General features: G+C 42.3%; 1 protein-coding gene across 1 annotated transcript in view; it reads left to right on the top strand.

Annotated features, from left to right (window-relative positions):
- Nucleotides 1-24,622, top strand: part of CACNA1C (calcium voltage-gated channel subunit alpha1 C) — a gene marked incomplete at its 5' end in the record, with an annotated part of 490,257 nt that overhangs the window by 425,551 nt on the left and 40,084 nt on the right. Inside the window, 2 exons of the mRNA XM_082008523.1 lie at nucleotides 13,208-13,291; nucleotides 13,913-13,996. Of these exons, the coding sequence (XP_081864649.1) occupies nucleotides 13,208-13,291; nucleotides 13,913-13,996 (168 nt within the window). The remainder of the gene's footprint in view (nucleotides 1-13,207; nucleotides 13,292-13,912; nucleotides 13,997-24,622) is intronic.

Below are 24,622 nucleotides of genomic sequence, written 5' to 3' on the forward strand. Positions count from 1 at the left end.
GAGCCTCTACAGCTGGTATAGATAATGCATGCCGGGCAGGGACAAGGGCAGCCTCCCGTGTTTCTGTGTGGCACATTTTCTGGAGGAGAGGATCAGTTCTCCCAGGTTTTTTGCAGGATAAATCTAAACACTGTGTAAGACAGCTCATCTATGTCTGATGCAGTCTTGACAGGAGGGTGTGCTAACAATAAGCAAGAGAGATTTGGGATGATTAGGGCTGCTGATAAAGAAAACATCCACTACATGCCCTGCATCTCCTTACAGAGTATTAATGTGCTGCTCTGAAGCAAAATTCCCAAATGGACCTGAGTGTTTGTCTTGGCTGATGCTCATAAACTGATTCAAGACTAGTTACTTCAAAGAGACAGACAGTCTAAAAGTCATGCTGTTGAGCCAAGGCCTTTTGCTGCTTTGTTTTTCTAATTTTATAAATTCTCCAGCCAGTCTGGTGAACTATTTTCCAGTTCCTGCATGGAGCAAGCTGCTGCTGCTTTGTGCTTTTTCCAGACAAAACTACTAAATGGAATAAGAGGTGCTGTGCTGTCTGGGTTGCTCGCAGCTACTACTGCCCTAGCTTCTTAAAGAAGAAATCCCCACAAGCACCAGTCCATGAAGGACCAGCTGCTCTACAGAACCTGCCTAGGGTTTATCTTTTCAACTCAAAGATAACAACTTAAAATTCCTATTCATATGACGCTGCACCATCTGTCAACGTACGTGCTAATATGGGGATGGATATTCCTCCAGGAATTTCAGATCCTTCCAGCTCCCTAGAATGGGCTGCTTTACTAATGAACCACATCTACTTTTTCTTTCAGAAAACATTTAATCTATCCCCTTGTTATCTAGGGCAGGACTAGTAATCAAGAGCTATGAATTTTCTGCTGCTGTCCCTGTCATCTCAAACTAGGGAAGACATATCAATGGAACTACTCTCATGCATAAAGTAAAGCACATGATCATATATTTTGTCAAATCTAGGTCTGCGTGTGGAAAGGGAATCTTGAGGATTTCCTCTGTGGAATTATGACTATCAGAAAGACTACAGATCACAAGTCTATTCCATTTACCAGACACTGTCAGCACCTTCCTTCCCTGGGTGTTTATGGATGTTACTTGCAGAGCAGCCTATAACAATGCCATCTGTCCTGTCTCAGATAGTTAGTTCAGTCCCTCATTTATCACTGCTATTTTAGTCTGAATTCTTGCCATTCTTTAATGTCATTTTCATGTAGCAGAGTTCAGGCTTCTGTGCACTATTTCAAACAAATTTCACATTCAGCACAAGGCATACAATTCCATGTGGTCCCAGGAAGAGCTATGACCCTCTGAGTAGTGGAAGTCATGAGTGTCACCCATGGTTATTTCTTAGTCTCCATTTACTAATGGATCTACATGTCGTCAGTGTTTCTTTCCCCCCGATGATGCATTTGCCTTTCTTTATTCCTCCTTAAGCTCCTCTCAGTCAACATTTATCAAGCATTTGATGCACTGATAGCTCTTCTCAAACCTGCAAAATGACTCATCTGTTTTTGTTCCCTTTTTACTACTCCATTTCTCATACATTTATGCCTATAAACAGATCTTTGAGCAGTCTCTCCTAAAGTCACACTGGCTGCTTCATACTCCTTGCATTCTTCTTTCTCACCATAACCGTAACATGTCAGTCCTTGGTCAGGATAGAGGCTTTAGCATTTTCACAAACAACTGAAATTTATATCCAGTCTATCCCCTTGCACCACAGAAACAAGGTTGGTTAATTTTGGAAATCTAATGGTTTTTGTACTTCTTTATTCTAGTACCTTTAGAAATACCCATATAGTCTAGGATGCTGCCCTGGCATCATTCATCGCAGTGAATTTATTTCTTCAGCTTATATGGATAAACCTGTATATTTTTATATACAGATAAAAGCAAAGTAAAGACATTCTGTACTGATACAAAAATGTCAGAAAAACTGGTTACAATTGAGTGGTCTTTTGCTCAGTGCTGAAAAACATTTCAGGTCCATTCAACAAATATAGGAATCATATTCAGTTAAAAATCACATGATCTGGGATGAAGGATGGTGGTATAAATTGATAGTTTATGGTGTGCAAATGTATATGTGAGCCTATGGTGCAGGCAGCTGCCTCTCTCTCATGGAGTTTGGCCACACAATTCTGGTTGTCAAATGGCTCTTGCTTCGTAGATTTTCTCTTCTGCTTTTGGCAGGTTCTAACCTAAGTAGTCAATTCTTCAGCTTCAGTATTACCCTTTCTGTTTTGGAGGGGCAGTGTCTAGACATGGAGTATTTGCCAAGTCATCTACCCAGTGCAATAGGAAGGGCAGTTGCCAATCCCCACCCAGCCTTTGGCTGGAACAAGTGTTTTAAAAGGCAAAAGAAGGGGTGAGAAAGCTACTATGTTTTAGGATCTGTGGGTGGGGAAAAATATACCTCATTCAACAAAAAGGAAGAGCGAGCTCTTCTTGGTGTTGGGTAAGAAATAGTGAGCATGGAGAGAACTGGGCATAGTCAAAGAAGAGAGTGTGTGAACTGAAGAAAGTGAGAGAACTAAACAAACAGGAAGAGCCATGTCTTGGGGACAAAGAGAGAGAAACCAAACCTGGAGGGGATTAAAAGCCATACACAGATGTGTAAAAGCCACATCCCTGTGTTATCAACACTGTTTTCAGCACAAATCCAAAACATAGCCTCATATTAGCTACTATGAAGAAAATTAACTCTATCTCAGCCAAAACCAGCACAACTCCATTCCCATGGAGTGGGAATGGACAGAATATCCTTAAAGGCAGAAAGAAAAAAAATAAACCAAAGACCCTGAAAGAGCAAAGTATTAATAAAATAGAGAAAGACATGATTGGAAAAAAAAAAGATGCAAGGAAAAGAAAAACAGAAACAGGGTTGGAAGGAAAAGTAAACATTGGAAAGGGATTTTTAGAAAACTGAATTAAAACCCATAGCTTTTAAGCTACTGAACACATTTTTGTGCTTCTACATTTTATTGAAGTTCCCTGGTGGACATCCCAGGTCTCCATGTTCAAACACATCAGCATCTTAGACACAGAGCCTCCCTGTGTACTGTCTCATCAGAATAATTTGCAATAAATGTTGGGTGCAATGCATTTCCCTACTTCTGTGGATTAATCTCAGCCCCATTGCAAAACGCATCAGCATGTTTCCCCAGAAATGTTTTCCTTTTTCACCCCAAATTTTTTTCTGGGTGAAGTCTGAACTGAATATTGAATATTCCTCTGGATCTTCTGTAGAGTCAGTAGCCCAGCTGGAATTAAGCTTAGCTGCTCCAACAAGTCCAGCAGCCATATGACCAGAGATCCCTGACATCTCTGTAGTTCACAACCAGACACTGCACTGTATATGTGCAGTCAGCCCGAAGCTCTCAAGGAACTGCTGAATCAGGCTCAAAGGTTTGGGAAATACACTAGAAAAGGGAAAAAAAATCTTAATCCCTCATTAATCGCTCCTCTGCTTTCTCTTTACTGTGATTACCTGTCTGCCAGGAGTTTCATGCATTTTGCATAGCATACATGTCATGTGGAGATTTGGCCATATGGTCTTTCATGTCCACAGGTCTGGGAGATAAAATGAGCATCTTTTCTAAGCTCTTTCTTCAAAAGTAAATACTAAAACTACTGTATGTCAGGACAGCATGCTTACGTGACTTTGATGTGAAGAAATATTTGGGATAACTATTCAGGACATAGATGATCAGGTCATCCCAGTCCTTTATACCTATGAGAGGGCTGGAAAAGAGGGTCATCGTGTAGACTTGCTCCTGGGTGCTGCTTGTTTGACAGAATTTCTATCTGCCCATATTTCCAGGAGAAAGAAGAGAAAAGAGAGGCTAAGAGAGTAACTGGGCCTCTTGCAGCACAGTCCGTGCCACAACACTCTCAGAGCAGCTCAGCACTTAGACTTTCTCGCAGAACATGGAAGGGCATCCCGCCAGCCGAGGGCCAAGGCAGCTGCTTTTATTCTAGGCCTTAAATCAGAACTACTCAGGAGTCTGTGCTGCCAACATATTACAAGGAAGTGACATTGAAAGAAAGAACCACGTCCTCGTGTTTTAGAGTGCTGGCCCTTCAAGTTAAATAGTATACCTGATGTAAGTGGAGAGCCTCAAACAGCAAATCCTCCAGTTAGTACAGAAAAAGAAAATTTGCAACAGAACATTAGGGATGATGCTGATTTAGCAACAATTTCCACAAATGAGGAGTCAGCAAGCAAATAACTGTCTTCTCTGACATGTGAAAGTACAGAGAATCCTCTTTGATACTGCTAGATTTCACTGAGTTCCTCACCAGTTCCTGAGCGTACGTGGGAGGGGAAGTCTGGCCATTCCCAACACTTTGAAGGAGAAGAAAGCAGTGCCAGACTAAAGTTTTTCTATTGTGCATATGCTTATATTCTGACATGGCATAGGTGTGACTCCACCTAAACAAGTCATGCAGTGTGAAAAACATTTGGTAGGTGAGTGACGGATGATGAGAAATGGAATTTCGCAGTAAATCCTAGCTCATACCTCTAGTTGAATCTGGGTCAGGAAGCATCAAAGTATTCCTTCTGAATGCTGGTTGACATCCTGTGTGAAGTACACTGGTCTGTTTCCCATTTCCTCGTGGAAAATGTATGTTGCGTAAGGGCATCAGCAGAGTTGATCCCAGCTGGTTTCTTTGTTGGTGCCCCCAAAGAAGAGGCCAAAAATGAAATGAGTATACAGAACAAACTTACCTCTTTATGCAAAAAACCTTGTCCTTTCATGTTGTGGTGGAAAAAAATGGTGAGGGACAAAAAGGTTGTTTGATCTGCTGCTTCCCATGTTACATTCATTGTTTAAATGCAGGATGTTCTCCTTCCTGGAGGACAAGGCCAGCAATTTTCCGCACACAAATAGATCCTCTAATTACTGTATAGAATGTGTGAAATTTCTAACACTGATCGGCCAGAGCTATGCAATCCTCCAGCTTTCTGGAGGATCAACGACGAATTCAGTGGGCAGAAAAAACTGTTAAAGAAGCTGTACAAGAGCTTCAATGAGAGAGGTCCTTTTCCTTCACAGCAAACGTACCCAGAGAATTTGCATATTGCCGCAACATTGTGACAGATTTATTTTCAGTCTGGCACTTGGGGGTTTAAATGTCATTATAAATGATAAAAAATAATGATATGACTGCACAATGCAACAGTGTGGGAAGTACTGTATTAGCTATTACACTTAATTATTTAATACAGAAAATTATTCACTCAGTGTTAAAAGCCCAGTGGGACGGTGAACTGGGGTCTCATTCACAACAGCACCGACAGCGTCAGCAGCAGCATGTAAAGAGAACAGTTCCAAGGAAAAGTGACTTGCTCTCACTCTCAGAGGAAAAATTCCAACCCTCTATCACTTCATGTGAGGTTGTTTTAAAAGGTGAAAAGTTCTCACAGATGTGAATCCTCTCCTCCTATAAGAACGATACCAGATAACAGGCTGTGATACAGCCCCTGTTAAGAACTGTTCATCACGTTAGGAGATGACATTTCCACTGCCAAATGGTCACCTGGCTGAGGTCTAAGAGAGTTGATTTCTCTTCTACATCATGAATCTGGCTTTTGTAGGACCTTGGAAACTTTAGTTTTCTATATTTCTGCTTTGCAAAGTGTAAAATGAGAGTAACCATCCTCCTTTGGAAAGTTATGATTGATGGATTACATGAAGTAAGCATTATTTTATTAACAAATTTAATCCATATAAAATCAAGCCTTTTCTGAAAATGGACATAACTTACAAAAGAAAGAAATTATTTGAAAACCTATTGCTCATATCTACCAGCCTATTTCTAGAAGATTGTGCTTTTCTTCCAGTGTTCTTTTTCTTCCACTATACACATAGCAACCATGTTAGAGCAGTCCATAGCCTTTTCCCATGGTGCAGACAGAGAATTTATTCCAAGTCCAGCCCTGAATTCAGAATGCTTCTTCACCTGTTACTTGCCACTGTCTCATCTTCTCACAACAGTAAGTGGCTCTTCACTCTGAAAGATGTGTCACTTCTGTTCTTACAGGTTGAGTTTTATTTCTTTTAAATCACTCTTCCCTGGGCTGGGATGTCAGTCCAACTTTAGAAGATAGACTACCTTAAACAACAACACCCACCCTTTTAGCTCTTTTCATAGGACTGTTTCATGTTGCTGGTTTGGTTTATTGTCTTCAAGAGTTATTTGTTGGCTCTCATCAAGACTTGTGTTTTCTAGACCTTGCAAAGTCTTTTAGCATTTACAGCTTCTTCCTAATGGAATTTGACAGCAAAATTCTCACAGAATGCATTTTGTGATAAATGATCTGTTCAGATATAGCAAGCCATCACATTCACTTTTCAGTCTTTCCGGTAAGACTGGTGTTGATTTTGTTTCTCTTTGCTGAGAACAAGTTCTGGTTTCTGACTGCAGGGCAGTAATTGTTGAATGGGTGCAATGTAAGAACTGTTCATGAGGAAAAGGGACCAACTCGTCACAGGGTATCACTGTTCCACAACATACCTGTAGGAAAGTCAGGAACGTGTATGCTCTTTTTCTAGATGGGCGGCAGCAGAATTTATAAGAGAGATTTCTGTTACACTGCCGCCATTTTCATGCATTTCTATCATGGAGGCCTTAGGTATTACTGTTCTGAGGCATTACTCACCCTCCCTTCAAAGGCAACTAAGAGCAATCCAGGCCAAAAACGACATCAGGCTCAGCTTATTGAATCATCCAGTTTCAGCATGTTTTACTGTGACCATTTCCTCAGGTCTTGTCAGCACATTGCCTTGAAATGCAGTCTTTGCAACCTCAAAGAGATGCTTCCGTATTGCCTTTGCCATGCTTCTTTCCCAGACTTTGGAGGACCTAGGACCATAACATTGCACTTCAAGCCTTCCATATGGCTGAATGTTTGTGTACTACTGGCCATTTTACAGTAAATGAAATAATGAGAGATGCAAGATAACTGTACCACCATGTAGGTGGGCATGGAGGGTCTCATGGGACCATCTAGAAAATACAATTCTGGTGGAATGAACTGGGCTGAAATATCTGGAAATGGGAATCCCCAGTCGACAGGACAGGTATGATAAAGACTTTTCTAGGCATGTCTCCCCAGTGTTGTCAATTATCTCAGCATGGAGAGCACAAAAAAAGGTCTTTTGTGACACAAGAGATTATATAGTTCCACCTCCATAAATGTTTAAGTTTGCCAAATGGGGGCTTGGGGACCTTGGTTCAGGCAGCAGGTTTTTTTCTTTTTTTCCTGTAGTGGAGACATTTGTCCATTAGAAACGCGGGTGAGAACCAGAATTCGCTTTAGGACCTACAGGCTCTCAAACAATAAGCAGAAGGTAGTCACTTTTAACCAGTAACAAGCTACCCCATTTTTGTACCAGTGACCCAGAAATAAACATTTGGGGTCTTTTTCCAGATCACAGAGCCATTTAAGTGCTCCAGCTCCTATGTTTCTGTCAAGCAGGCCATCCAGTATGTCCAGACAGGCCCTTGGACCCCAAGGGACACCCATCTGCTTTCACCAGCATCCTCACTGTGAGAGAGAGCGTGAAACAGAGTGAGACAGGATAAAGGAAAACATCAAAGTTATTAAGCACCTATCTTGGTCTACAGGTTGGTCTTGTTTTCCTATGGAATGGGCAGAGAGAGGCAGGAGGCTTCTTCAGAACTGACCCGACCTTCGGAGCAGTCTGGGGAGCTGAAAAGCTCCTCTCCTCACTCCCTTCCCACGGAAAGGTTTGATGGAGCACAGGGGAGCCTTGTGCAATTCCCTGCAGCAGTGACTCATTACAGCGACTGGTGGGTGAGCTGCAGGGAGTCTGTGTCTCAGAACTAATCCATCAGTGGATGAGAGCTGATAGACAGCATGCAAAGAGATGCTGTTTCCTGCAGCCTGTCAGGAGCTCCAAGCAGCTGCATCCTCCACTTTATTGCTTCTCTGTTAGGTTCTGCTAATTTCCCTGATTGCCGTTATGGCTAAATGGTATCTTAGCATAACAGAATTTGCATCTGACACAAATCTCCATTTGGTGTCAGGAGCTATTGTGGCTTTGTAAGATTGCTCAGGATACATGCCAATCACTCAAGTCTGCTGTGAGAAGGTATGCCAAGAGTCACGGTACTGTGTAAATGTCATTTGATTCGACACTGTTTTCCAATGAAACTGTCCTTTTTGCAAAAATACTTTCAGGGAAAGCCTCTTTTAATGAAGTCTGAGAACTGACTCTTGCAGCTCCAAAGAGCCTGCAGCATTTTCAGAAACTAATCCACATACTAAGCAACCATCAACCAAACTAGCAGTTCATCTCATTTTGCAAATCCCCAGCAAAGTCTGCCCTGGTGCCCTTTACAATCAGGAGGAACCTTTTGCTAAGAAATCACACTGAACGTTGTGCTACCAGCCCCTTTCTCTCCTTCCTATATACTCTTTCCAGCTGATTAATATTGATGCTTCTTTTTTGTTGTTTTAACATTCAGGTTTATTTAAGATAAGTGGTAGAAATGTTCTTCTGTAGTTTGCTTTCTTTTTAGGCTGTGTAGCTGTATGTCTTAGTTTCTCCTCCTTGATGCTTCATTTCTGTATTCATACATGCATAGATGCATGCATGTCTTCTCCTTTTTTCCTATGACATTGCAGCTGCTTCTTCCACTGGGGACCATCTGACCTACATTCAGATACCACCCAGAGAATAGCCTTGACCTTTGCTGTGCTCTTCATCTTTAGAGGCTTTTCTCTCGGAAGGGTTTTTTAATTTTTGCCAGCCACCTCATGAGAGACGGAAATGAAAACCTGGGACTAAGCAGATAAATAACTGCACATCAATTAACACACAAGTGACCCTGCAGCTCCCACAGGCTGGATGCTCAAAACCCAGCTGGTACCATGACTCAACAGCACCCTTCCCCTGAGGATTTCTGTGCTTCAGCGTAGATGCACAGCTCTCCGGCTACCACATGTTCTTATTATGGGCCCCAGGTGACTCTGAGCTCAGACCTTCAGATAGACTCCAGTGGGCAATTTTCCCTGCTGTTAATGAGGCTCCTTAGATACTGCATTTAGGATCTCATATTCACTAAAAGTAAAAGAAATGATCTCTAGAGATTTCAATGGTTCCATGAGTACCAAAACAAACCTCAGCTTCTTTGATAGTTAATCTCAGCAACTAGGAAACCTAAAAATGATTGGCATACTCATTCTGAAATGCTACAACGTCTGCTCCCCTCACATAAATGAGATTCCATTCCAGTCAGCTACTGCATATTTATGCTCAGCCTTTCATTAACTTATTGATCATATGATGATACACTATCCTTTGCTACCTTTGGGGAAATAAAAAAATGGGGAAAAACATGCTCTAATGGTGGGGCTATTTCATGCTTCCTGAATATTCAGTCCAATCCTCCTGGTCTCTTTCTGTCCTCCTTTCTCCCCAAAAGCTTCATGGATCTCCAAAGACATCCCACACGAGAGGGTGACGACCACTCCCCAGTAAGCCCCTGAGGCTGCCTTTATGTGGCATGAAATTATACAGCTAAATCAGGGTCAAGCGTCTCCCTTTAAGGGTAAAATATGGTATTACATTCTAAATTCCTGTACTGCAAAAACAAACAGTGCCAACAATTCATTTCCAGTCAGACCTCCACCCCCTTGGGAAAAGTATACAGAACTTTCTGGTGGGAAAATAGTTTGGAAATACAACCTCTTTATTAGAGTGAAAGCTCTTCCTTCATTCAGCTTGTCTTTCATTAGCCACCCTGGTACACTCCAGTGAGGAATGTGGCTTGAAGAGGTACTTTGAGGTCACAAGAGACAAGTCCCCAAGGGATGTAGTTCTCTCTTGATATGTACTCATAAATCCTGACAAGATTATGAGGTCTGATCCAAAGCTAAGTAACCACATGGCCATTCATAGGTAAATGTCTCTAAGAAGGTGGCTTTTCAAGGAAAGATTCCATTACCTTGCACACAAATGAAGTGTCTATGTTCTCTGTTTTCTTTGAGCTCTCTTACTGTGAATAATATCTTCCTATTTTTCACCATTCTGTTTGAAACACAGAGGGAGCAGGTGAGGAGGAAAGGAACGTTTTTAAATTCATGTGTTTCCTTAATTCAACACTGGCATATTGGACGTGGGGTTGAGTAAAACTGCATTCATATCCATGGTTCCTCTCTATCACTCATCTAAGAGGTATAGGAGGAAGAGAAAAGCTCTCTGAGTCTGCTTTACAGCCTGACCATAACAGACCACAGTCATGCTCTTTCTGGGATCCCAGAGCAGACCGGCCCATGATTTTCAAGCAAGAAGCTGGCTGATGAGACTCAGCAGACCATTCCAGGAGAAAGAGCTCACAGTGTAAATCTGGAGCAACTCCACAGAAGTTAGCAGAGTGACTCCAGATATGCTGTGGTGTCACAAGGTCCAAAGCAGCTATTTGTGATAGAAATGAAAAAGGGATCTTTTCTTTCCAGGCCTGAGTCTCTTCTGAGATGTGCCAACTGTGTCAGTGCAGCGTCATTGATTCCAGCGAGGTTACGTTACTGCAACTGGGAGCAAAATTTAATTCACTGGTTTCAGTGGGTATCTGAGGAAAGGATTTGATGCTGCTTGTCACCTGGGTTTTGCACTGCAAATGCTGTTTTACCAGCAGCAATGGCTATTGGGCTCTATGTCTGGAGTTGCTCAGTAAAAAGAAATTGTGAATTTGTGAATTTGGTTACACCAAAAACATTCTTTGCAGTGTGATGTCAATCATAGTAAACATAACCACCTATCCATCACCGCAGATTTAAAAATAGTCATCGTTTTCATGGGCAAAAGCTGAACAACATGTTTTGGATCTCCACCCTTGAAGCTGCCCAAAAGCAAACTCTGGTTTTTTGGAGTTGTTTGGGTTCCTGCTGAAATTCTTACTAGTTGCTAAACTATTCAATCTGAGACAGAAATGGAAGATAGCCATGCTATTGAAAGCAAAGCATGTGCTCATTTGGCACATGAGCAGTGCCATTGCCTTCAGCAGGACTGTGCACATGAACAGGGGCAGGAGGATTGGGTCTGTTGTCTTCTACTCCATTCTCTTTGATCCTGCAAGTGTACTCTCTGCCAAGGTTGCATTAGGCTGCAAAGGCACTTTTTGCAACTCTATGATCTGTGTCTGTCCTTTATTTATTCAAAATGTGTTTGCCTCTGCGATTTAATCTGCTGTTCTCTCCCTCCCCTTCCTCTTGGTGAAGTCTAATTACAGTTTTATTCCAGGTCCATCTGGTTGCTAACGATGCTGGACATCACCGTTGATTTCATTCTAATAGTTGTTGTGTATTTTCTAGGCTGGATGCTGAATAATAATATTCTCTGAATTTGCTTTTGCTCCTGTTTCCTTCCTCCCTGTTGTAGCTAATTGCATAGTAATGTGTAGCCATGGGATGATTACTCCTCCCAGTGTAGATCTGCTAAGAGTTGCCTATTTTAGGCTGCAGAATAAAGGCAGGTTTTTTTCTGGTTTTGAGAAGATTTCAAAGTCCACTGTACCACCTCCCTTCACTGGTGTGGAACCAGCTGGGCAGTGGCTTTTGCTGCTTTTTTTCTTTTTTCTGCCCCAAACATAACGCAGTTTATAACTGTTAGTCCCAAAGCATCCTGGAGGCAGTATTTCAGCATTTAGAAAGACACTTTTTGCCAGCGCCTGCTCCATGTGATGGTTGAACCCACAGTAACTTCAGGTTCCCAAGCCTGGCTTGTGCAGTGCCAGTGCTGGGACTCTGTAAACTTTTTTCCTTTTCTCCTTTTGCTTTCTGCAACGCTGCCTGGGAACGCAGACTCACACTTTACCCATGACCTGACTCTCTGGCTAAGAATAGCAGTCGCAGTGCAACTTGGGTTCAGTCTCACTGGAGACATGCTGCAGCTGGGAAACAGGGAGGTCAGATTAGCCCGTGCTCACAAAACCAAAAGCATAAAAAGAGTATGGAGGATTTTGTTCGTTTGCCTCCTTTTAGGACTGCAGAACAAAGGGAAGAGGTTGGCACAGGGGTTCAGTGAGCTGAGCTAAGTTTTCTTTGCTTGTTGACTTGGACAGGAAGTTTACACACACAAGCTCACCTCCTGGGCCAAACAGGACCTTTTCCAAGAGGGTCCTGTATCCTTATGGCCCATCCAGCCAAAACTCACGCAGGATGGGGACAGCAAGCAGTGCTGATTAGCATCTCCTGAGCCCTGCTTAGGACAATGAGATGTCTGAGATAGCCCCCGAAGTCATTCTGCACAGCAAGGTGAAGGTATGAGTTTAGCACATGGTAGTGGATCTGCCATGGCTTGTCCTAGACGGCTGATGTTGCAGTGATGCTGCGGCACTATCTTTAGCATGAGTGAGCAACAGGTCACACTCTGAGCACATGCTAAAGTTGACTTTGCTCTCACACCTTCCTGGTGGGATGCACCAGAGCATGCTACGTTCACACCTTCATTTAGTGGTGCAGAAGTGCTTCCAGAGTAACAAAAATACCAGTCCTGCTCTGTAGTTTTAAGACAGGAGCTAAAGCATTAGTAATAGAAACTGTTAGGCTAATGACTGTTGTAATACTGATTGTGGCTGGGTAACGGTGACAACCAGTGAGGTTTGAATAGCACATCCCAGCTTGACTGTGCCCTCTGCTCCATTGTGACATGGCAGCCGGCCGTTCCCAGCACTAGCACAGAGCATTATATCTGGAACGTGGACTGGTGGATTGATATTCACACTGGCAGAAGGGGAGCCGGTTTTTTGAGAGAACTGTATGACACTATTCCTGTACTCTTCCCCCAGGCAAATCCAAGCCAAATGGGGAAAGGTGCCATGTTGCTAGGAATCGGAGATGTCTGGAGGAGCTGGTCCTGCAAGCCCTACTCCTGTGAGCCGCCATGCCCAAAGTGATCTAAGTGGCTTCCCTTCACCCCTCATCCCAGAGTTGGAGGGGAGGGGTGGCTGCCCTGGGATCGCATTAGCCGGATAGGGGCTGCTCACACAAGTCAGGGATCCCAGGACTGGGCTACAGCTTGAGACACAAGTAGACTTAAGAGGAAAAACCCTTGAGGTATCAGGGCAGTAATTCTAATGGTAATTTTGAACTGTTTTTGTCTGTCTAACATTCCTTTTTAATCCCCATCCTGCCTGCCCCTTCCTTATGTAGGGTTACTTTAGTGATCCTTGGAATGTTTTTGACTTCCTCATCGTAATTGGCAGCATTATAGACGTCATTCTCAGTGAAACTAATGTGAGTATTACTCTACCCTCCCCAGGATACCACCACCTCCTCCTCCTCTGCTGTTCCTTCTCTCTTTCTCTCTTTCTTTCTCTCTTTTTTTTTTCTGGTTTTTTTCCCTCTAGTCATGCTTTTATTGAACTTGCCGTCGTCCTTCTCCTTCTCCCAGGGAAAAAAAAAGGAGGGGGGGAAATGCCTCCTTCTTTTTCACTTGTCATAGCTCGCCCCAAGGCTGTGACTGGTGAAAGCGCACAGAGTTTGGGGTGTGTGTGCTTTTTTTCCCTCCAAAAGGTAGACATGCTTGAGTGTAACTTTCTGACTAACCAGGCTTTTGTTGATACCCTCCATCATGTGAAACGTTACAGAGGTTTGAGCAACCAATACTGTAGAGTGGTAAGAGACTATTTAATATGCCCACGTAACCTCTTTCTTTTCTTATTTTTTTCCTCTTCTCTCCCTCTTTCATGCTTTGTTTTGTTTTGTTTTGTTTTTTATTTTATTTTATTTTACTTTTTACTTTTTTTCCCTCTTTTCTCCCTTTCCCTCTTTCTCTCCCTCCCCCCCTCTCTCTCTCATTCTTTCTTTCTCTTCCTTTCTCTCTCTCTCTTTCCTTGGCTTCTCTGCCACATGCAGCACTATTTCTGTGATGCATGGAATACATTTGACGCCTTGATTGTTGTGGGTAGCATTGTTGATATAGCAATCACCGAGGTGAACGTAAGTAGCTGGCGTCTGTCCATGATCGTGCCTGCTCTAACATTCATTTGTCTTTCCCGGGTTCTTTTTTTATTTTCCTCCCCTTTCCTCTTTTCTTTTGAGTTTGTTTTCAGAGATTTTTGTTTAGTTTTGAAGTTCTCTCTTTTTGTTTGTTTGTTTTCTTTTCTTTTTATTCTGTTTTAATTTTTGGAACGACTTAAAGGACTTTTTGACTGTTGCATCATTTTCTTCCCTTCATAATCCGCCTGGCATGAATTAAACTGTATAGCAGGAAAAGTGATGGGAAACGTGGAGTGTAAGTGAAAAAGCTATTTGTGCCATGGGAAGCTGCTAGAATAGTCCCAGGCCAGCACTATGGTCTACCCAGTGTTATGCTTTGCTTCCCATGGCAGTTCAATACTCTCCACCCCACAGAGATCTAAAGGTCAGTTCTTTCGAGGCGGAACTGCGGGAACCAAACCAGGAATCCTCCCTGTGCCTCCTCACCCAGGCTTCCTCCAAAAGAAATAAAGATCAAATCATCTCTGTTTAGAGGAACCTGCTCCTAATGTTTAGTTTCTCATTTGAAAAGATGTAGATAAAATAAAAATAAAACAAAAAGCCCAAAGAAAAACAAAGCACCAGAGTTTCAACCCAGCTTTTTGGGTTTGCAACCCAGTTTGCTCCATCTCACGAATTCCACCAGCACAACTGACACTGATTGGCCCTACTAGTGCCCATCTCAGCAGACAGGTAAAGGATTGAATGAGCCACGGAGACTGAAATGAGCAGCTGGTGTTCAAGGAATAAACCACATCACACAAACTTTTTACTCTGTCTTTTTTTTTGGAGGTGGATGGATAAAGAATTACAGGATAAATAGACAAAGGACAGGCAGGAAGCACACACATGCCCAAAAGAAAGACTGCAAAGGACCCATTGGGTTTATGAACATGAACAAAAGTTGCACTACAAAATTCGGCTTAGCAAGGCCATGAAAATTGAAAGATTGAAAGAAAATTGCTGTAAATCTATTAATGAAGAGCAAATCAATCATGAATCTACAAAACAATGTAGCTGTTGAATAAACATTCCAGCTTGGAATTGTTGTGTACTGTAGAGGCAATCCATCGCAAGAAGAGAAGTGACAGCACAGTTTTTACTCAGTACTGTGTTTAGGGAAAAATTTAGGCAACGTTTTGAAAAAATCAAAATGCCTTACATTGAACTTTCCAAACAAAATGTTTTCATATGGTGGTTCTAGTTTAATTTCTGTTCAATTTCATTTTTTTCAATTCTGAAACAGGGACAGTTATCCAAGTTATAATATTTTGATTTAGAATGAATGAAATCTTTTATTTTACATTACTCTATTTTCTTTGTCTTTTGAGAGAATGGAAAATAGTTTCTAACCAAAAATGAACTTTTATTATACATCTCTTAAATGTTCTACTTTCTGGACACAAAAACTTGTTTCAACATTTCCCCTAGAATGTTGTAAATAATTTTGGTTACCCTTTTATTAGAGAGATACTAGACTTGGGCTGACTTTGTAGAGGGAAGTTACAATGATACACAGGCTGAAGTTGTTAATTTTAAAGAATGAAATTAAGTGAAAGGCTTTTTTATGCCACATGTCACAAGAAAACTAAATGGGGAACCTGACAACAGCCTTCAGACTGTGGAAAAGTTCTATTCTCATCCATAGAGGCAGAGCTGTACATAGTAAAGAAGGAAATAAGTACAGTTAATTGGAGATTAATTATGCTGAATATCTACAAGACTTTCCTGAGTGATGTATTTGAATTCCTACAAAAGTCTCCCAGGCAGAAAGGAGGGAAATCCTTGTGTTTTGATAAATAAATGGAGGTCTATCATGGTCAGAAACCTTGTACTGGAAGGAAAATCTAATGGATCCTTTTGAAGACATTCACAGTAATTTCCTATAAATTAGAGAACTTTTTACATCACGGTTTAAGACACTTTGATATATATCTCATTAAACTTCAGTCACCCAGGCTTCCTCTTAGAGTTAGTGGAGAGAAATGCACACCTCCCCAGGCCAACTGATGCCTCCCTGTGCATATCTATGACGGGGGAAATGAATTGGTCTTTGGAGGTGTCCATCCAGTGACTGGAGAGTGTCTAGGTTTGTTAGGTTTGTCTAGACACCCAGCTCTCAGACGCTAAATTTAAGCAGGATAAATTGCATTAATTCTCAGCATGTTGTCAGGAAGGTCACGCTGCTGCTAATTGTGCTGTGTTCAGATCTTCAGTCTCCAGGGCTATCTATACTGGTGTGTTTAATTATCACTGACAAGGCTCCCTCTCTTTTCCCTTCCCTGTCTAAATTCAAGTTCATGTTGGCCAAGGTCCAGAATCCAGTTTTTGGTTGCAGAAGTCTATGAAAAATGAGGGTGTGCCTCTGTTCAAACAGCCATCACCTGTCTTAGTTGATGAGGCAGCAGGAGCGGCCCTGACTCTTTTAGTCAGGGTTATGAACAGCATTTCATGATGGTCCCTCTGTTTCCTCTAAAGAATCCTTTCCTTCTATACAGTTTTTGCAGATTTTTGCACATGTCTTTTTGTTACCTGGCATGTTTAAATCTTCTCTTTTTATCTAGGCAAGTCCTTTGCTACTAGTTTCTAATGTTTGTTACTAAAAACTTGCACAATCTTTTGATGCACTGATAAATGAGCAGCAGCTATGGATGGAGTTTGTTCTGAAATGTTCTGAAATCCCTTTGCACTTATAACCCTTATTGAATAAGAGAATGTTTTGTATGTTGGTTTGTCCTGTTGGATTCCCTTCCTGCTAGCAGCACTTGATACGTTACATCCGTAGCAGATGGGCTTGGAATTAGCAGCCCATCTTGGATGGACAGTTGTCACCTTCCCAAGCAGTGTGAGGCAGTTTATCGGATACACTTCTCCCCTTCTCCTCAGGAGCTTGTTGCTTTCTTTCTGTGTGTGGGTTTGAGCAAACCCTGCCTTGTGTTTCTGTACACTGTCTTGTCTTGTTCTGAGAGACCTGGAGTCTGAAAAAGAAATTAAAAATAAACCCTAAAATGCCAATAAACTCCACTAATTGGAGATGTTTAGCCTGGTCAGGTGCAGGTAAGATGTTTCTGTCCGACTCCTTAGAAGCTGAAGAACGTTTGTGGTAGGGTCTTGGAAGGTGCTGCCCTTGGAGCTAAGGGACAGTTGTCATTGTGGTCAGTTAAGGAAGATAGAGACACCTGGCACAGGTTAGTTTGACGTGTGGCCGTAGACATGTAAGCCTGAAATCCCTGTGAGGTTCACCAGCCGTTTGCACCCCGGGGAAGCATACCCAGCAGGTGCTGAGCTGTGATAGCTGTAGTTGCGGCGGGAACCCTGACTGACAGGCTCCACAGTGTGCGTGTAGGTATGCGCTTGCATCTATGTGTGCAGTTCCCCATGCTCTGTTTTTTTCCTTTTGACAATTATTTTTGTTTCTTGAGAAGGAATTTCCCAGACCAAAGCCTTCATTAAGACATATGTGAGTGTGCATGGGTGGGTCTTTGTGTTGTGCACTCCATTGGTTGTAGTATACATTCTTGAATGTGGTTGGATACCTGTGTACGGGCTATAAATCCATGGGAGAGTACAGACACGAATCCATGTGTGGAGGAAAGAGAGTGTGTGCAATTTCATACGTATTTATGTTGTGAATGGCTGTTGATGGAACACACGGGTTGTTGTGTACATAATTGAGCCTATGAACATGTTTTCTGAGACAGTGTGGCTACCTTACTGTGGAAGTTTGATCTGCTTATGGGTGGGTGTTTATGAGAGTTTCCTGTATGCAGCATGTTCATCTGTATGCCTGTGGGTGAGTGTACGCTTGCATGTCAAGCTCAGCATATTTTTGTTAGCATGGCTGTGCATTCAAAAATAGTAAGAAGGTATGTACTCATGAGGTAGGCCCTCAGATTGCCTTCAGCAATTCTGAGTCCTTTTGGAAGCCTCCACTTAAAACACCTCCATGGCGTGGAGATATGTCAAGTGATAAGTCCAATTGCAGCACATTAGGCCCATTTGCTTACTGCAGCTGGGGAACATCTCCCAGGTCCCCCCAAAACCAGCTCCATGGACACGTGGAGATGCATTTCACACCACTGAGTAAGTGCAAAAGGCACAGGGCAGGTTGAAATCTGGTGGGTTTGAAAACCTTAGAGTGGCACAGTTTCCACCAAATTTACTTTTAAATTGCCTTACTTTCAGGCTGCATTTTCAGAGCTTTCTTCTCAGTAAGTGGAAATCACTGGAAGTATTCAGTGATTCTATTTTGGGCCACGCTTAAGCCACTTCTTAAGTAACTAAAGAGGGAGGGGAGGACTTTTAAGATTAAAAAATGAATTTCCGAGACAGAGACCACATCTACCATGTGTCAACTCTTTAAGTGCTAAGGCCAAGATTGACTTTTTGGGAATAAGATGAAAAATTATGTAATATATGGGGCCTGCAAGGTAGGGCCTGTGGGTTGTATTCCTTGGACTTTGACTAGATCCCTATCTCTCAGTCTCCCCATCAGCAAATTGGAGATTGTTATTATCCCCACGTTAAGAAAGCATTGCCGTTAGTGTTTACAAAACACTTTAAGTTCCTGAGAAGAAAACATTAAGGTCACAAAAATTGTTGCTACCTATTATAATAATAATAAAAATAGGAAACAAAATGTTATAGGAGTTGAATAAAAGCTGTCAAATTTGGAATATATCATCCCAGAAGTAGTTCCAGGCACAGGCTTGCATTTCCACATCAGCAGATACAGCCTGGAGTTGAGTGCTGTGAAGCTGACTGACAGCCTACTATCCCCTCCTCCAGGCAAAGAAAGTTGCTCGTTACTCTTCATTGTGCTGTATCGAGGGAGGAAATCAAGTTCGATTTGTGCTCTGTGCTGCGGTGCCCAAAGTGATGAAAGAAAAACAGTCAGACAGACCTTGAGTCACTGGGAAAGCTGCTACTGTAACATACTTCCTCTCACTCGGAGAGAAAAGCTCTCCGGTCCATGGGGTCCTCTTCCCTTCACCCTTTCCACTGCCGGTGTCAGACCAAAGATTCGCCGTGGCTGAGTCGTCTTTTGCCACCAAAGCGACGCTCTCAGCAGTGCCCACTGAGCTGGATGAGTCCCGTTGGGTTGGCCCATCCAGCTGCAGTGGGCAGTTCACGGCGTGCAGATGTGAGGGAGTTACGGAGGCATGTTCAGGTGGGAGCATGCGTGTCTCCAGAGCACCAGCGTAGGTACCGGTGACAGTGGGGATGTCGTGTTTAATTCTGTCTGTCTGTCTTGAAAAGATGTCAGGGAGTGAGGGTTTGCACCTGCCTGTGAGCCTGTCACCAAGGGCTTCTGCCGGTGCCTCTGAGCCTGTCTGCATGCGCGGGTACCCATGTGTTCATCAGCTGTGTCTGGGAGCGCATGAGGATGACTGAGCAAAACCATCTGGACTGGTACCCGTCCCGCCTGTTCTACTCAGTGACCGTACTTGCGTGTCTGAGTGTGTCTGTGAACGCTGCAGGAGGTACAGACGAGGAAGAGGTACCCGTGACAGGTACGCAAAGGGATACAGCAGATGTGTCGAGCCAGGGGGGTGTGCACGGATACAAGGTGAGAACTATCAGGGATAGGGAGTTGGTGACTTGTGGGCTTTTGTGAAATAATTGAACATTTCCCTGCATAAGTTGCCCTCCTGTTGTAGCAGTACACATTTTCCTAAGAGTGAGCATTGTGACTTGTTTAAGGGTTGATGGAAATGGTGTTTTTTTTAATGGGAGAGGTGACAGGAAGAGGAAAAGAGGAAAGTACAATGACATTGTGTGTGATCTGATCCATGGTGGCATCTGGGAGACATAGGACCTGGGTTCTTGAGGAAGTAGCACCCCTGTGGAGAAGGTTAGAGAAACCCCAAATCCATCTTGCTGTATTACTTGCCCTAGAAAATATTGGTCAGGTCTGTTGAGCCCATGCCTCCTGTGGGTAGTGGTTTGCCATTTGTCTATCAGATATTCAGAGAGCTGAGTGCTTTATATCTTGCAATTCTGAAAAGGTTTCCAAATTCTGGTAGGAAGTCAGCAGAGGATTGCAGCTTGGTTGATTCCTGAGTAGTGATGCAGTAAGGCCAGAGATATACCAAAGCACTCAGCTCCCAAGAATACTTGGAGACCTGTGCAGTGATTTCTCCTTTAGTCTTTTTTATTTCTGAAGTAAAGCAGCTCAGGCTTAAACCTGGCGCATGGGGCCTTTCCTTACAGTCATCTTGCTTTTGGTGTCAAGAGGCTTCATATGATTTGTCATGGGCTCCTGCTCCCATTCTTTGGAATATCTGACAGCCTATACTCAAGTCTCCCTCTCACCTTCTCCTGCACTTCTCCCTTTTAACCCACCCCCTGCCTTTCTTCCTTTTCTCCCTTGCTTTCCTTTCCCTCGTCTCCAGCCACACTAAACCTCACAAGTTCATTTTCACCCTCAATCAATGTGTCTGAAGGCAGAGAACCAGTGGCTTAAATCCTGCAGTCCTTATTCAGGCAGAACTGCCGCAGGGCGTTTCTCCTGCGCAAGGACTGGAGCGGTCGGCCCCTGCGACACAGTCCTATACGCACACCCCCCGCAATGGGAGCAAGGATCGGTGGAAGGACGACATACATCTAGCCTGCACCTCAGTTGGGACTGGCACTCATCTCTGTCGCTGCGTCTGTCTGTCTGTCTTTCTGTCTCTGCCTGTCCGGTTCTCTCTGCTTCCGTGCCCTTTGCTGCTCAGATTTTGGCCATCAGCTGCCACTGGACAGAAATCTTTGCAATTCCCAGAACTTGCAAGTTCATTTACCCAAACCTTCCAGACGAGGCAGAAAACATCTCCCTCCCTCTCTCCTTCTCCCTCTCTCTTTCTCAAATGCCATCTGGGTAGCAGAGGCCTCCAAATTACGTAGCAAAGGGCTGGAGAAGCACAGTGGCTTCTTTTGACATCTTGTGTTGTCATACCCTTACTGCTGCCATCCTAGAAGTTGTATGTAGTCCTGAGCTATCCCTGTGTGCGTGTATATGTATATATATATGACTTGTTTTCTTTTTTGGAAAAACTACTGATAAAATTGATCGGGGGTGTATTTAGTTTGCTTTTTTCTATATCTGGTGGTGTTCTTATTGCTAGAATAATCCAGGTAACACACCACGGTGGCCCCAGCTTCTGTATGTAGGAAGCCACGTTGAAGCATGGTTGTGAGCTGTAGCAATAGCAAATCATAGAATCGTAGAAATGCCAGTACACAGTGATTTATTTTGCCTTTGGTGAACATCAGAAGAGCTGCCCTGAACTCTTCCCCAAATTAGGCTTAGGTCGATTTGAATTTGCTCACCTCTTAATCAACAATTCTAGTGCCTATTTTTCGCCCTGTGTTGGTGAGAAAGAAGTATGGTAAGATTATCTGACCACAACCATGTTTGAACAGGGTTATTTTGTTTTTATTTATGTATATTTTTGTCACGAAGATGGGGCCTCTTTTTTTTCTCTTTTGACTTAAAAATATTGGTATTCTGAGTGCATTTCCAGAGTTCATAATATGGTTTTTCTGTTGAAAGAGATGATTTGGTAACTGCACAACTTTTTCTGTAAGGACAATCTATACGAAATATGGGTAAACAGAAGAAAATTTATGTATTTTTTGCAGAAAAGCAAATGCAAATGACTCCTCCCTCAGTTTACCTGAGTATTTGAGCTGTTACTGATGTCCAGCAATATTAGCACCATAAGAAGAAAGCATGTAGTTTCCATGGGGAAAACCACTTTGAAAGACTCTTCACAATACCCAGTTTTGAGGAAATACCTCAATATTGTGATTTCCACAAAACTACTTATTATACTTGGCTTCCAACGTTATTCCAGGTGCATGGCATAATCAGAATGTATTTCAATGCAGGGGAGATTTAAGAGCAGCACAAAAATAAATTTGTCTTACTGGATAAATATAACCACACACATGCTAGTTAATTAAAATATGAGAAACAGAAGATAAAGAATCCAGAACAAATCCTTAAAACCTAACTGTAAAAACATTTAAAAGAAAGTTAGATGGCCCTATGAAGTTGTAAGACTTGATGCACAAACCTGTGTGGAGTCCTTCTGAGGGAAAATGCTTAGAGGTCTCTTTAAAATGGTGGGGCATAGCATCTCACTGACTGCACTGAGGAGTCGGTCATGCTTTTAATTACTGTGGGCTTTCACATACCCAAAACTTTGGTGGGTTTTAAGGCTTTTAGAAAAGGAGTCCTGAATTCTGATTTGACTGTACATTACAATAATAATAACAGCTAATAGTAGGAACACAAAGTACCACAGGCTTTGTCCTGTGTTGTTTCAATGGTACAATAAGTGTGATATGTACATTTCAGTACAAAGAGCTCTTTAAAAAGCCTAAATCCAGATTTTCTGACCGTATTTAATTTTTCTTGTCATTTTTCTATCACACCACTTTTAAAAAAAACAGTACAGTATTCTGGCATTAACATTTGTGATATAATACCCTTATATTTAATTTTCATTTCAATTCCAATATGTTTTTCCACAAAGCTAGTTAAAATGCTCAAAAGAAAAAATAATAAAAAACTTCAGCACTACCCCAAGCTGGTTATATTTTCCATTGGCTTGCTAGCCAGGATAAATCATTCCTTTTGCTCAGCAAAAGTTTCTTTTAACTTTCACTGAACTCTAATAGAGATTGAATCCACAGAAAAATCTCTGACTCTGATTCCTTAGATTGTCCCATAATAGACCAGTGTTAATTAATGATCGCTCCCTAAGCATCATAAGTTAGATTGACAACAATGTGCTCAGGTGAGCTCAAATCCAGCTAGTTCTGTCATCTAAGGCAGTTCCTTGAAGCACTGAAAGATGTTTTCTGGCATCTAATTCTCCCTTTTCTGAGACCTACTTTGCTGAGAATGCCCAAGGAATTTTCCAGCATAGCTGTTCTCCACATGCAGATTGCAGTAATAAAGGGTGCACAGTCCTCTATATTTCATTCATTCAGTTTTGCTGTAAAATCTTCTGGTTTTCATACAAATTATAAAAGCTTTTAACGTGCATGCTCCAAGACTTCATTGCATTCACCATCTTTTACTATTATGCATATTTAGAGATCTGCTAACTGGTTCCAGATTGCAGTGCCAGTTCCAATGAAAGCGATCAAGGTGACAGAAGAAGGGAAAACACACAGAAGTATTTTACTTGTTTTCCTCTCTAACTTTCTCTTCTCCCTCATCTTCTTATCCCCAGTCACTTTCTCCAAATTTTGCTGAAATCTTGGGTAGCAGAGATCGTGTTTCCCATTCCCAGGAGCACTGGGAGTAGTTTTCAGCAGGGCAGTAATTAGTTCCCCTCTACCTACCGCATCAGTGATTTTTTCCTGTCTTCAGCCAAGATACCACCAGTCTAGGGGAAAGGCTGTTCCTCTTTGTGAAGGTTTTTGTGCCAGGCACTCGGCAGCAGTTCAGCATGGTGATGTGTACCATTTTGCAAACCCAAATGCAAAGACTAAGAGGAATTTTTGAGGTTCCCATTAAATAAAGACCTGATTGTGGGGTTTTTGCTGGTAGGCAAGAGAATGTGGTCTCTCAGCTAGATTTTTAATCAAAGGTAAACACATATAAACTAATATTACCCTTTCTAATACAGTCGATATAGGACACTTATTTAGCTCCTGCTGCCCTCCCTCTACCCTTGTGTGCACCAGCCAGGCAAACATAAGGGGATTTTTTATTTCTCACTAGAAAATTGTTTTTAAAACGGCTGTGCTCTTACCTTCCCTCACTGGTCTGCTCTTCATGGAGACTTTCTGGCATAGCATGCCAACAAAATGAATTCTGCTTCATATATCTTCCTTGATATCTGCTAAATGGGACTCATTCCCAGCTGCATCCAGATGACCTAGCTGTAGAGACTGGATTGCTGCTTATGGTCATCTGATTGATGGCCAAAAATCTGGGTCTGGGTCTAATTGTCAGTAAAATTTACAATGTTGAAGAGTAACGGGACATCCCAGCTGGTCACAACCCAGTCATTCTCTCAAAATCAACTTTTAAACCCAGAGATACAAGCCAGCAGTGCTGTTTGCTGAGCCTTGTCTGAGTGACTTGGAGAAAATCTGCTTCACTCAAAGCCAGATCAAGTGACAGCTTTTCCTAAGCTGAACAGACGTGAAGGCAAAGATGCCTCAGCAGTAAAGAAACACTAGAAAGGCACTAAAACAAATTGATATTTAGAGTGAAGGATTTTGAGTTTCAACTGTTTGCCCAGAATTGAACATAGTAAATCACACACAGTGAGCACCGCATATTATCTGTAACCAAAGAATTCATCAAATCAATAATCATTTATTCTTGAAAAGAGGTGTAGAACAAAAATCTGTTGCTCAGTAGCTTTGTAACAGCTAGCTGCAGTCTCCATATGACCACGTCTAACGTGCTCTGATAATGCCTGTGATTGGCATTTCCAATCCCAGCATGGCTCATAGGCTTTATTGTATCCCATACTAACATATAGAAATCCAATATGACTCTGTAGGTTGTTCTCGTCTAGGAAACATTCTGCATCAACATTAAATAACTTTCTAATTTAAAAGGCAATGAAAAGA

Source organism: Phaethon aethereus (genome assembly GCF_964289735.1).
Source record: "Phaethon aethereus genome assembly, chromosome: 1".
NCBI classification, from domain to species: domain Eukaryota; kingdom Metazoa; phylum Chordata; class Aves; order Phaethontiformes; family Phaethontidae; genus Phaethon; species Phaethon aethereus.